At 34.7% G+C, this 13,732-nt stretch overlaps 1 protein-coding gene across 13 annotated transcripts in view; it reads right to left on the bottom strand.

Annotated features, from left to right (window-relative positions):
• Positions 1 to 13,732, bottom strand: part of RAPGEF2 (Rap guanine nucleotide exchange factor 2) — a 232,365-nt gene that overhangs the window by 106,054 nt on the left and 112,579 nt on the right. For 8 of the 13 annotated variants that reach the window (XM_032863210.1, XM_032863228.1, XM_032863236.1 and 5 more), the window contains exons 5-7: positions 4,590 to 4,665; positions 2,838 to 3,005; positions 307 to 324 (exon numbers count right to left, since the gene is read on the bottom strand). In XM_032863210.1, coding sequence (XP_032719101.1) covers positions 307 to 324; positions 2,838 to 3,005; positions 4,590 to 4,665 — 262 coding nt within the window. Of the gene's footprint in view, positions 1 to 306; positions 325 to 2,837; positions 3,006 to 4,589; positions 4,666 to 11,897; positions 12,035 to 13,068; positions 13,204 to 13,732 lie in introns of those variants that run through there. The other 5 variants (XM_032863219.1, XM_032863255.1, XM_032863303.1 and 2 more) reach the window with 3 other exon arrangements.

The raw sequence follows: 13,732 nt of genomic DNA, 5'->3' as shown, positions 1-13,732 counted from the left end.
AGAACGGTGCTTCCATTCATTCTTTAAAAAAAAAAAAACGAAAACAAAAACAAAAACTAAGTAGGTTGCACTTAGGTGGACCTACAGTAGACAAGGTGGACAATCCATCACTACACCTGCACAAATTGAGAAAACTGTGCCATCACGTAAACCACTAGCAGTTTTAAGAGATTTTACTGAATCAGGGCAAAATACAAAAGAACAAGACCAAGCCAAACATATCAATATTATAAACTCATTAGTTACAATGCAAATTCACAAATAAACTTAGGTTAGTATTAGGAGACCACACACAAATTACAATACCTGAGATTTAGTGCATTCCTTTGAGCCAAAATGAAATGAGTGCCATAAAGGAGGAAAGGAAAAGATGAACATTATCAGACATGCTATAGTATATCTGCCAAAACGAAGATAATGTTAAAATTAGGTTAAGAATGACCATATAGAATTGGCTGTATGCATAATGTTCTCTAGCCATGCACTTGAAATGCAGTGGAAATCATTTAAAATCACCTGTGAAGTATGACCATGCATTTTCCAAATAAACTTTTCACCCTCAGTCCCACTCTACTACGGTTCTTTCAAAGGGAAGTATTTCTGTTAAGAATAAGTAACTATAACTTAGGACTAATAAAGAATAACTTTTATTTCATTTTTTATCTTGTGGCACCATATACACAATAAAATTTTGCTGTTTTCTATACTAAAATCATGTAGTTAAGTGAAATATTATAGAAGTATAATAAAACACACCTTGCACACACAAAAAAGGATCCAATATTTTCAATTATGACCATATTGCTACCAATCTGAACTCATTTAGTAAAATTAATACCAACGTGTCACATATTAGTACGCTATTAAATGATCTATTAGTAATCAAACTAAATTTTTCATCCTAGCACTGAATACTCCCTAATAAAAGTACTTGTTGACCAGGTAAGATATTTATTAAAACCATCAAATTATGGGGCACCTGGGTGGCTCAGTGGGTTAAAGCCTCTGCCTTCGGTTCAGGTCATGATCCCGCGGTCCTGGGATCAAGCCCTGCATCGGGCTCTCTACTCAGCAGGGAGCCTGTTCCCCCTCTCTCTCTGCCTGCCTTTCTGCCTACTTGTAATCTCTGCCTGTCAAGTAAATAAATAAAATCTTAAAAAAACCATCAAATTAAAATAAAAAAGTAATCTTAGAATAAAAAACCCTGCACACTTTTTTTTAGATCAGACCAAAAAAGGGAAGTCACATAGGGAAAGCGAAATACTTCATAAAGGGGGGAACAAATGGGAATAAAAGAGAAAAACAGTTATAGGTTTCCCCCAACTTAAGTGTGAAAAACACTACTATAAAATTAAACCAATCAGCTTTAACACTAAATTTTAAGTAATTCACACTCCCACTATTTTAGTATGGAATCTGATTAGGAAAAATTCCAGAGAAGAAAGAGTATTAACAATATTAGCATCAGGCTAAAATAATATATGGAACTATTAATATGTGCCACTATTTTTATTCCAAATTTCCTTCTTCCATGATGCTATATCAACACTAAAAATACTACCTTCTTTTACAGACAATGACAACAAAAAAACCTTTCATAGTTTTTTTTTTTTTTTAATACCAAGTCTCTCCAAAGGACAAACAAAGCTCTCTTTATGATGAGCAAAAAGCTACCCTTCCCAAAGGAGCTCAATGAAATGATTCAACTATAAAATTCATGTTAAATTAAAATAGTGCATGGGTAGTGAAAGGAGTAGGCGGGTAGCTGGTGGTCAAACTGCTTAAATATTCATACACAAAGAGCTCTCAGAAATAAAACATATGAAGTGTAGGTATAAAGTCTATCATATCACCAAAAGTTACCAAAAATTCAGTATATGATTTTAAGTCTATATATTTTCCCATGTATTTTGCACTTATTTGCAAAAAGAAAGTAAGTGCTGGTAAGCAAAACAAATGAGAAATGTAAAACAATTGTCAATTACCTATTTTTAGGTTTTTCATATTTTTATTTTAAAATTAATTTCACATATAATGACTACTTAATTGTATTTATGTATAGACAAACCATCTTGGACTCTATTATGACATATAGAAGAACTTATATTACTTTCTTTTTGAAAACAGAAATCCTCAAATATATTCTCAGGGGAAATGAGCATAGTGCAGCTAAGCAGAAAGAAAGGAATATGAAAAATAAGGTCCTAAAACTGACTTTCCTGGGGTCTTGTACAAATTACTCATTATCTGTGCAATGGTTTCTTCAAACATAAAAATACTTTATCAAATATTTATGAAATAAATGATGATCGAGTGGGCTACAGCATTTAAGAGGAATTTTGAACCGATCAAAAATACTTCAGACCATCTTTACATTGGGATTTTAAAAAGCATCACTCCAAATTATGCTTTCATTTCATATTAAAAATAAAAAAAGTATCATGTAATAGTCTCACAGTGGTATGTAAAGTATGAAAATAACATGTGATTTTTATATATCTACTTTTGAAATAAAAAGTAAGTCTATGCTAATCATTTGGGGTAGGAGCAGAGGGAGTTCAAATTTTAGTTTAAGGTAAGAACTTAAAATATCCCAGTTACAGCTGCATCGCTGATCACAAGTTTAATCCTCAGAGGACATTTTAAGAAATAAAAGGGCTAAACAATGTCTTTTGATATCTTATTTCAATGCTCTTTCAAACTATTCATACTGTATGTGTTTCCAGCACAGATCACAGAAAGGAATTATTCAACTAAAATAGGAAATGCACATGTCTTCTCACAAAACTCCCAACAAAAAAACTAAAGATTAAAAATTTTATACTTTAATAACTTACCGTATGATAACCTCGAGGCAAAGGTGGTTTGCCCACAGGATAAGGATCCACAGTGTCAATGATTGTTTGTCTTTCACCCTTCTGGTTGATTTTTCTAAATCTCCTTCGAGATTGTCGATGAGAAGCTTGACGCTGAAAATATTCTTCATTTTCATCCATATAGTCCACCTGAAATAAAACCCCCCCAAAATTTATTTCCTCAAACACAACATTCCATATTAAGATCAGACGCAGAATAAAACTTACAGATAAATCCATATTCATTCATTTTGCAAGGACATTTGTGGACAAACTATCATGACAGACTAAGTGTCTCTGAACTTCTCTGGAACTAATTGGTTTTGAGTAACTTTTCTTTTATGAAGAAGCATTTTCAGTTCCACTTAGGACAATATGAGTAACTCTTGAATTTCCTGCAGTTTCAAAGGGAAGGATGTTTTCAGTAATCATTGTGCTGATTTATTAGTGAAAGAACTCACAGGATACATTGCCTCAAAATATGAAAGCAGCCGCCCCATTGTCCTAACCCTGATGTATGTGAGTAAAGCTGTAAAAAACCCCTAAATCCCAAATGACTCAAACAGGACTGCTAGCAGAATGGCTCTGGTAGGTTACCTAAGGGTTTCTCTTCCTACTTTCAATCTGTAGATTCAGTTTCTCTTTTTATAAATAGAATTATTTTTAAAAATCCTCATTTTCAACATTTTAGAAACTGATGAATGGACTAACCAGAATAGAAGTTATCTTGGGTCAATCCTCGTCATACTTATATAACAAAAATGTGATTGCTTACAATTAAGGCATACCAAGATTCTAAGACCATTTTCACACTGGCAAACCTAGGTGTTTGTATAATGGGCAAGTATAAAATCCTCAAAGAATTCTGAAGATCAAAGTCCCTTAGAGAAACACAAAATAGCACTAACAGGGGCTAAAATCTCTAGGATATATCTAAAATGCTTTTCAAGACCTGTTGCAGTAAACTCCTATGTAACCACCCACATTTTTCTAATCCTACATCTTTACTCACCATCATGCTACTTTCTCACTGAAGAGTAAATTTTGTGAAATTTTACCACAGGTTTTCACTACCTTTGACAAGGAAGTTTTCATTCTGATGAATTCCTCTCCTACATCATAGGGAAAAACCCTAAGTCTCCTCTGAAAATAGACTTACAGCTTTCTACCAAATACTTTACTAAATGTGAATAAAAAGCTTTCATCATATTGTATATTACACCAGAAAACTGGGGAGCTAGTATGCTGGTTAGACACTCTGTTGAAATCTTTCTCTCTCTTTTTAACTGAATTGTAGAATTTAAAAAACATAGACATAGGACATACACAAAAAAACAGAAATTGATTTCCTTACGTTAACTGTTGCCTGATTATATACCACTATGACTCATCTGAACTATTTCATTCATTCCAATTAATATTTGGAGAGCTAAAGTCCTGCAATTCAAATATTCTCCCCAAATTTCAATTAAATGGCATTATCATAGATTGATTTGACAAAGCTCAAGCATGAAACACTTAGGTATTTGTCCCTTTTGAGTCTTCTTTTTCATTTCATTGAATCTTATAAATAATTATAATAGTATGATTATGAACTCAGACCCATAATTAAAAAACTGTGAGATAAATATATCTAGAGTTACAAAATATGAAATGCACTATAAGTACTTTGTTAAAGGGCTTTTACTTTATAATTTATTTTAGGGAAAAAACTCTTCACAGAAGTATTCTTACCACAATCATTTCAGAAGGCTCTAAAACAATGCATTCACAGCCACGCCTAAAGCTTCCTGCAGAACGCTTGCCAAAACTAGGAAGAAAAAAAAAAGATTTATGAAATATAAACTGTAAATTTAGGCCAATTCTCCAATTAAATGAAAGTGAAAAACAAAAACAACTAGTGTAGAAAGAGAAACTCTTTAATCATTATTTATACCAAATGATAAGGAACCATTCAATTTCTTAATTTTCATACATGTATTTTTCTGAAAAATTCCAGTATCATATTTTCAAATTGATAATGTAAGTAACAGAAAATCAGTATGAATGTGTTTTATGTTAGGCTGTTTAAATCATTCCCAGTTAGGAGAAGACTTCAAATATTCTAATGAATAAGAACTAAATCAAAGGCAAACTATATAAATATGCAAAGTATAAAATGTATATAAATTTTCTTTTGTAATTTAACTGCTTAGGTTAAGCATTTCTTTTGCCTAAAAAGTATATTTAATTTTTCTAAATTTTCTTTAAAAAACTTTATTTATTTGAGAGAGAGAGAGAGATCACGAGCGAGGAGGAGGGGCTGAGGGAGAGGGAGAAGCAGGGAGCCCCAAGTGGGGCTCCATCCCAGGACCCTGAGATCATGACCTGAGCCAAAGGCAGACACTTAACTGACTGAACCACCCACATGCCTCTTTCTAAATTTTGAAATCAACTTATTCTAAATAAGTTTAAGGAAAAGGTATTCAAAAGACTTTTTTTCTTAATTCAGGTGGTTGTGAATATTATAAGCCCATTTCTCCTGGAAATTTTTCACTAGTGGACTTGGATATAGCAAGTTTGTCCTATCTGTGATACCTCCCACTATAACACTGAAGCAGATTTATTCTGACATAGCCACACACACACTAGAACCATGAAGAGAAAATCCTGGTGAAAACCTTTGTAAAAATTAGCCATTGGCTCAAAAGATTTTTATGGTTGGAAGATATTATTTGCAAACATTATTACCTTAGAAATGAAAAGTTTGCATCCTCTAAAATGTGCTCTTAAAAAATACTTCCATGAAAGTCTTTTGGAAATGAAATATACTAGAATCTGAAGAAACTTTCTTTGCAGCCACAAAAGACTCAAGTTCTACTGAACAACACAAATATGTGAACTGTAGGAGAAATAATACTGTCCCTTGGGTAACTCCCTGAATACACAAAGCAGAAAAGAAAAGGCAAATGCGCACAGAACACACTCTAGCAAAGGAGAATATATCATTTCATTTGTCAAAAAATCTATTATTTCAAACATAGCCAAGAACCCAGAAGTGAAGAATGGCCTTAAAAGAGACAAAGAGTAGGTCATGAATGCACATGTTAGGCCTAACTAATGACTAGGCCTCTTGTCTCTAATGCAAAGATGACTTTCTCTATGCTTACAACCCAGAAGCTATAGGTAGGAATGAATAGGGAGAATAATGAAAAATGTTAGCTAGAAATTCACTAAATCCGCGAAATACTTTCGCTTTTCCTTTGTGATTCTTTGAAACAATAAATATGTAAACAAAAGGAAGTAAATATCATTATTTACTAAGCTTTTTAAAATCTTGGACCAAGTTCTATAAACTTTTTTAACTTTTTTAAAGATTATTCATTTATTTAATTGACAGAGAAATCACAAGTAGGCAGAGAGACAGGCAGAGAGAGAGAGGAGGAAGCAGGCTCCCTGCGGAGCAGAGAGCCCGATGAGGGACTCGATCCCAGGACCCTGAGATCATGACCTGAGCTGAAAGCAGAGGCTTTAACTCACTGAGCCACCTAGGCGCTCCTCTATAAGCTGTTTTAAAACTCAGTTCTGGAAAATAAGTACAGAGATAAAAAAGGAAACCAGATAGCGACATATAAGAGATAAGATCTACCCTAAGTTATATTAAGATCAATTTTTTAAAATATTTTAGATGATCTAGTAGAAAGAAATGGAGAGAAATCTTCAGGTTTGCAAACAACATATAGATGTTGAAGACAGTAAAGCACAAAACAAAGCTAGTAAGAATAAAGTGTAAGACGTTTCATTAAGTTTTATGTGAGTGCAAGAAAGCAGTAATTGAGGATCCAATCTACACAATGAGATATCCAATGTGAAAAGTGATCAAATGCACACACCATTTAATATGACATTAAACAATAAGGGGTTCTCACATTTTAGTTAAAAGACATAAATGAAACTAGAAGTCTTTAAAGCATTAGCACAGTAGGCTCCTGACATACTAAAGAATAAGTAATACACAAAACACATCTCAAAATGATGAACACACGAGGAAGTAATAAAAAATGAAAATTACCATACCTATCCTTATAGAAAACCATGTAAAACCTAGAAGATAACACTGCCCTAGGAAAGTTTCTAAGGGGAAAAACACAGAACTAAAAAGTTTCCAACAAAAAAAATTAAGGAATTCCAAAGGGCTTTCCGTAAGATCACGGACAAAAATTAAAAGAACACTTCAGTCTTACTAACAGCACCTGAAACTTAGTATCACTGAAGTTTCTAAAATCATGATTCAAGAAAACTTATAAATGAGGGGCGCCTGAGTGGCTCAGTTGGTTAAGCATCTGCCTTCATCTCAGGTCATGATCCCAGCGTCCTGGGATCCAACCCTACATCGGGCTCCCTGCTCAGTGGGGAGCCTGCTTCTCCCACTCCCTCTGCCTGCTGCTCTGCCTACTTGTGGTCTCTCTCCATCTCTCTAATAAATAAATAAAATCTTAAAAAAAAAGAAAATTTATAAATGATACAAATTAAATAAGAGCATGGGCAACTTAAAAAAAAAACCAAAACCTACAATACTTAAGGGTTTTTAAAGAAAAGTCAGAGAAAGGAAGGAAGGGAGGGAGCAAGGAAGGAGGGAAGGAAAGGGAAGGATCATTTCCAAGCTATATGACATACTCTGCTCCAAATATTCTTTTGTGCCACTTCAGAAATGGAAAATTAATCCTATCAAATGCTTTTTTTTTATTATTAAGTCTTATGAGGGACTACACTAAGTAATCTACAGATTTAATGCAGTCCCTATCAAAATCCCAACAACTTTTTAATGCAGAAATGGAAAAGCCAATCTTCAAATTCATATGAAATCCCAAGGGACCTAGTTAGCCAAAACAGTCTTGAAAAAGAACAAAGGCCGAGGACTCACACTTTTGATTTCAAAACTTACCTCAAAGCTATACTAATCAAAACAGTGTGGTACAGGCATAAGGACAGACATAGAAATCAATAAAATAAAACTGAGAGTCCAGAAATAAAGCCATGTTATCTATAGTCAACCAAATTCTGGCAAGGGTGCCAAGTTCAGTCAATGGGGAAAGAACAATGCGCTAGGACAACTGTACCGCTATATTGAAGAAAAAAGAAAAAAAAAGTAAGTTCGACCCATACCTCTCACTACATACAAATATTAAGTGAAAATGATCACTGACCTAAACAAAAAGCCCAAACCACAAAACTCTTAGGAAAAAAACTGGGATAAACCTTCCAGGCATAGGATCTGGCAATGGATTCTTTTGGCTTTCTCTTCCAAGCTTCTATTTGAATTCCAGTTAGTTAACATACAGTGTCAGGTTAATTTCAGGTGTAGGATTTAGTGATTCATCACTTAGAAACAACATCCAGTGCTCCTCACAAGGTCCCTTCTAATACCCATGGATTAATATCCTGTTTAATCCATTCACCATCCCCCAACCGCCCCTCCAGCAACCCTCAGTTTGGTCTCTACAGTTCAGTCTATTTTATGGTTTGGCAATGAGATTCTTAGATATGACACTAAAAGCAAAAACAGAAAAAGGAAAAATAGACAAATTGGACTTCCTCAAAATTAAAAACTTCTGTGCATCAAAGGACATTATCAAGAAGCTGAAAAGAAAATCTACGGAGGAAATATTTGTAAATCATACATCTGAGAAATGTTTAATATTCAGAATATATAAAGAACTCCTACAATTCAACAACAAAAAGACAAACCACCTAATTAAAAAATGAGCCAAGTACTTGAATAGAACTTTCTCCAAAGGAATACAAAATAGCCAATAAATACATGAAAAACTGATCAACATCCTGTGTCATTAAAGAAAAGCAAACCAAAACCACAATGAGATACCATTTCATACCTGATATCAGATGTGAATGAGATAATAAGATGATTTTAATTTTTAAAAAATAACAAGTGTTAAAGAGGATAGAGAACTTGGAACCCTTGTTATTTTGCTGGTGGGAGTGTAAAGTGGTGAAGTCACTATGGAAAACAGGTTGGTCTTCATTTCATCAAAAAGCTGAACAGAATATCCATATGACCCAGCTATCCAATTCCTAAGTAAATACTCAATAGTTCTGAAAACAAGGACTCAAACAGATATTTATACATCAAAGTTCACAACAGTATTATTCACAATAGCCAAAAGGTGGAAACAAACACATGTGTTCATCAACATGATGAACATGATAAATACATACAACGGGAGCCAAAAAAAGAATAGTAAGTCCTGATACATGTTATAGCCTGGATCAGCCCCGAAAGAAAGCACTAGGCTATATGCAGTAAGCCAATCACAAAATGACAAATATAATATTCTACTTGTAAGAAATACATAGAACAGGCAAATTTATAAGGACAGAAAGTAGACTACGGATTATTGGGGGCTATAGGAATGCTTAATGGTTACAGAGTTTCTGTTTGGAGCCATGGAACATAAACTTTGGAAACAGGTAGTGGTCATGGCTGCACAAGTATGATTGTAATTAATGCCACTGAATCATACACCTTAAATAGTTAAAATGGCAGGGGTGCCTGGCTAGTTTAGTCAGAAGAACATGGGACTCTTGATCTCAGAGTTGTGAGTTTGAGCCTCACATTGGGTGTAGAGGTTATTTAAAAAATTAATAAACTTTAAAAAATAGTTAAAATGACATATTTTATGTAAGGATAAAGATGTTGAGTTTCTTGGCAAAATTTCAGGGCTTGAATAACAAAAAGTGAGAACACTACCACTTTGACCAAATAACAGCAAATCTTAGGGACAAAGGAAGAGTTAACTCTGATGACCAAATTATACCACTGACAAACATGGAACCAATCTCTTTTCCACGTTAATTAGCAATGAAAGAGAGAAGTTGTGGGTAAAAGTTGAACAGGTAAGAAACGGGGAAAAGGTAAACAAATATTACTGAAATATTTTTTTGAAAAGTCAATTATACCTACATTTTTCTTTCACCCAACATTAATTCCATTTTTATTTTATCCCTAGCCATAAATTAGAGGGTACTGCCATGCTAGCCCCATCTCCACAATTTTGCTTCCTATTCCTCTTCCAAATACTCACTGGACACATACTACAGAATCTATATACAAACTCCGTAATCAATACAGAGCTCACTAAACATAGTCCCCATTCTTACATAGGTTATATATAAGAATGTATACATCCTCTACATAAGATGAGTACACACGAAGTTGTGAGTGCAGACAGAATAGTTAAGTGCCATGAGTTTAACAAAAAGAATCTCATATTTGCTTCCTACAGTTGCATCTCAAAACCAAAACAGATTTGTAGAACTTCAGAGTTGAGAAAAAAAACTTAGAAAATCGTATCGTATAGGGCCTCTTGGCATTTTTTTCTTCAGCTTCAAAGCTCAAAGTATGCCATAATCCAAGCTACTACATTCAAAGGTCCTCAAACATCTGTATTTAGAAAAAGGCCCCCAAGTGGTTATATTATGTATGGCCAGTGCATTCCTACTTTCCCCATAAGAACTCTCTAGTTCACCTGTTCTTTCACAAGGGAAGAAACTAAGACAGCGAGTCTGGGGGAAGGTTAAATGAGATGCCTGAAAGGACAACCAGATTCCATGATACAGGATTCTGTCCTACTACACCGACCTTACACTCTCTCTTGCTTTCTGCTATAGCCTCCTTCCACATTCTATAACATGAACTCTAGTCTTTGGTGATCTTGACATTTATGAGGAATAATTACCTGACCTCCTCAAAAATACTGCTACAGTGTATCACAAGTACCCATAAAGCACAAAGCTGATGACAAGTGGAGAGCTGAAAGGTAAGTTCTCAGAGGTTGGCTAGGCTCACTCTCTGCCTCGTTGAGCGAGAAAAAGACAAATTAGCTTTTGTAATTCAGAAGGCAATTCAAATTCAGCAAAATTACAAATGACCATCAAGTGCTGGAGGGTTACCCTGGAATAGTCAAAGATTTGAACGTCGAGTCTATAAAAACCAAGCTTTTTCAGGCAGCTGCTGCCAGAACTTCAACTAGTAGAACATTTGCTTCTTTGAAATGGCAGTCATAATACCACACACCATGATAAACAATGATATTTTTAAAGTTTAAACTTCTTAATTTTTAAAGTCACAAAGCTTATTTTTAAACTTTGAATTAAATTAGTTTAAAAATTCCTATCTTCTGATCATTTCAGTCTTTCTGTGTATACAGATAAATACAAATACAAAATGCATGATAACGTTCAAAATCAAGAAAAGTGTGGGTAACAGTGATCAATGAGACTTGATCTGAATATTTAAAAACTTGTTAGTGCTTTCTATACTAGATAGCAGCCTTTCACAAGAGTCCATGAAGTCAAAAAGAAAGAGATAGGGAGATAGGAAGAAGTATGCTACGTGTGTTTTAAGAATGCTGCTAGTCTTCCGGTTCTATGCAATATGAAAATTTAATTACTCCAGGCTATTTTAAATTCTTCTAAAACTATTCTGTATGAATATGCTGTACAGTTTGGCTTTCAAATATTAACCTCAATGTAATTTCAGAATGCCCTAATAATCTTCTATTAAACAACCAAAGATGACAACTAAAAGTGATGCAGGTTCACTTTTGGTCAATCTGCTGGTTCTCTGAGCTATTACAAAGGAAAAAAGTTATGCTCACACAGATGATTATGGAAAAGACCACTTGGGGCATAACAAGCAGATTATTCCTAAATGCTCATATTCCCTAAATACAACCAATTTAGGAATGGTTGCTCCAAAAACAGTTTAACAATCCTGATTTTCATTCCCATTAAGTTTTTGTACAGAACAAATTTAAAATTAAGAATCACAAATTGTTGTAAAATTGAAATAAGCTAACTTCAATAATTTTACCGGTGCAAAATGCAATGACTTGATAGTACTAAAAATACGCAGACAAAAAATTACTAAAAGCAATTCATCTTCTACATAATGTAAAATAGAGAAAATTTTAAGAGCTTGATAAGCTTTCTTTCAAGACTCAAAACCAGAAAGCACAAGTGTTTGAAAATATAAAGGCTTACCTAGTTTTCATAAATACCTTTGGTTATAATATACCAGACAGGGTATTGAGGGATCTTACTCTGGTAAGGCCGTCCTGTTTTAACTTTCGGTGACCACATTTTCCCCACTCAAGTTGAGTCAAGAGCACTTTCCACCAGTGTAAGTTTCCACGAAAGGCAGTTGCTGAATACAGAAGCTGCTTCTATCACTGTCCTTAAACTTGCCCTTTGTGTGGGCCTCCACATTCTTGTTGGACGTCAGAACTACTCAGTGGAATGCAATTCCTCAGTATTGGAATGTAAACTTATTCATGTCAGGCTACACCCAGTGAGGGAATACACAGCAATCAAACTGAGATTATACTGGTGGGCAATCCCAATTTATAAAATGATTTATATTCCAAGATACCAATTTTTCATACATATTTCTAAGTAGTTCCTAAACTTCACTTCCCTCCAAAGAATCTAAATAAATGACTGAACATGATGCTCCTAAAACAAAATCAACCTATTACTTAGGGCTCACAAAAAAATATTCACATGACCCTGTCTTGAAATAGAAGAATAGCAATTAACTTTAAGGGGAAAAATCTAACAAGTAACTGCTGATGCCATCAGTCCCACTCTCAATCAGTAGAACATTAAGGAGTAAGTTTTAATCTAAGTATAAAAGGAATATGGCCTGAAAAACTTACCATAAAAATGCATTTAATCTTTTAAAATATTTTGTCCTCACTCATTAGTTTAACCAAAAGGAAAAAAAAAAGGTAACAGCTATTTAAAACAAAAACACACACACATGAAGTACACATGTAAGTTATGTGTGTGTAAACTACTAATTGTTTCTAAAGCATGGCGTTTAACAAGCTCTTATTTCAAAAGTAACTATTTGGGAAAACTAAATATACACTTGAGTCTCTCCATTTCTTTCAAGGCTCATTTAGAGATGTTCTACCAACCATCACCCTGCACAAATTAACAGAGGTGGACCGCCCCACAGCAAATCTCAACATTTAACCTTTGCTTAAAATAGAGCAACAAGAAAACAATCACAAGCGAAGGCCTCATAAGCTGTGTCTTCTCTCTGTGCATTCCTCTGCAGCCTGTTGTCTATTGAGCTACAGGAGAAGTACTGAACATTTGCTCTTGGTACCATTAACATTTTAATTCATTTAAAAATAAACGATCTAACCTGCACTGTCTTCATTATTTTGAAGCGCCAGCAGCAGCAACAGTGCTGCCCCCTTCTACAGGAGCTCTTTTCTCTGCAGCAGTGAGCACTCCCCATTTCCCTGTGTGTTTTCTCTCAGTGAGTCCATGCGGCTGTAGCTTGTGCAGAAAGCCAACATGCCTTCTGAAGGCTAATTTCCTGCTTCGATGACCCGCCCACCCCTCCTGGCTGCAGTTCTGTGTTACGCATGTTGTATGGGCACTGCTTCCGCATACCAGCCTCATGACCTCAGCGTCTGCCTGACAGACGCTCTTTATCAATTTCTATTAATTCACTATCTACTACTCTATTGTAAGTCAAGGGCAAGTAGGCAAATCTGCAATGTCTGCTTTCCTGTGAGTCTTCAAGGTCAAATGCTTAGATGGGCTCAGCAATACAATTTTGTGAGTAGAATTTATCTCAGCTGTACTCCACACATTGCTCTCCACCAAAGGGATGCTGAATTGTATACCTGGCTTGAGGAATTATCATGGAAAAAAATAGCATAAATTTAAATAAAAAGAATGTGGGAAAAGTTGAAAGAGGCTGCTCTTGGTCTTGCTTATCCCTTCAAGAGAAAAAAGGTGGATCTTACCTCAGCTGTACTGGGGTGAAGAGCAAGCAGTTTTTCTCTCTTGCCACCATC

This window comes from Lontra canadensis, unplaced genomic scaffold, assembly GCF_010015895.1.
Source record: "Lontra canadensis isolate GAN:19392208 unplaced genomic scaffold, GSC_riverotter_1.0 scaffold1, whole genome shotgun sequence".
NCBI lineage: Eukaryota > Metazoa > Chordata > Mammalia > Carnivora > Mustelidae > Lontra > Lontra canadensis.
This window is presented reverse-complemented; position numbering and strand designations above follow the sequence as displayed.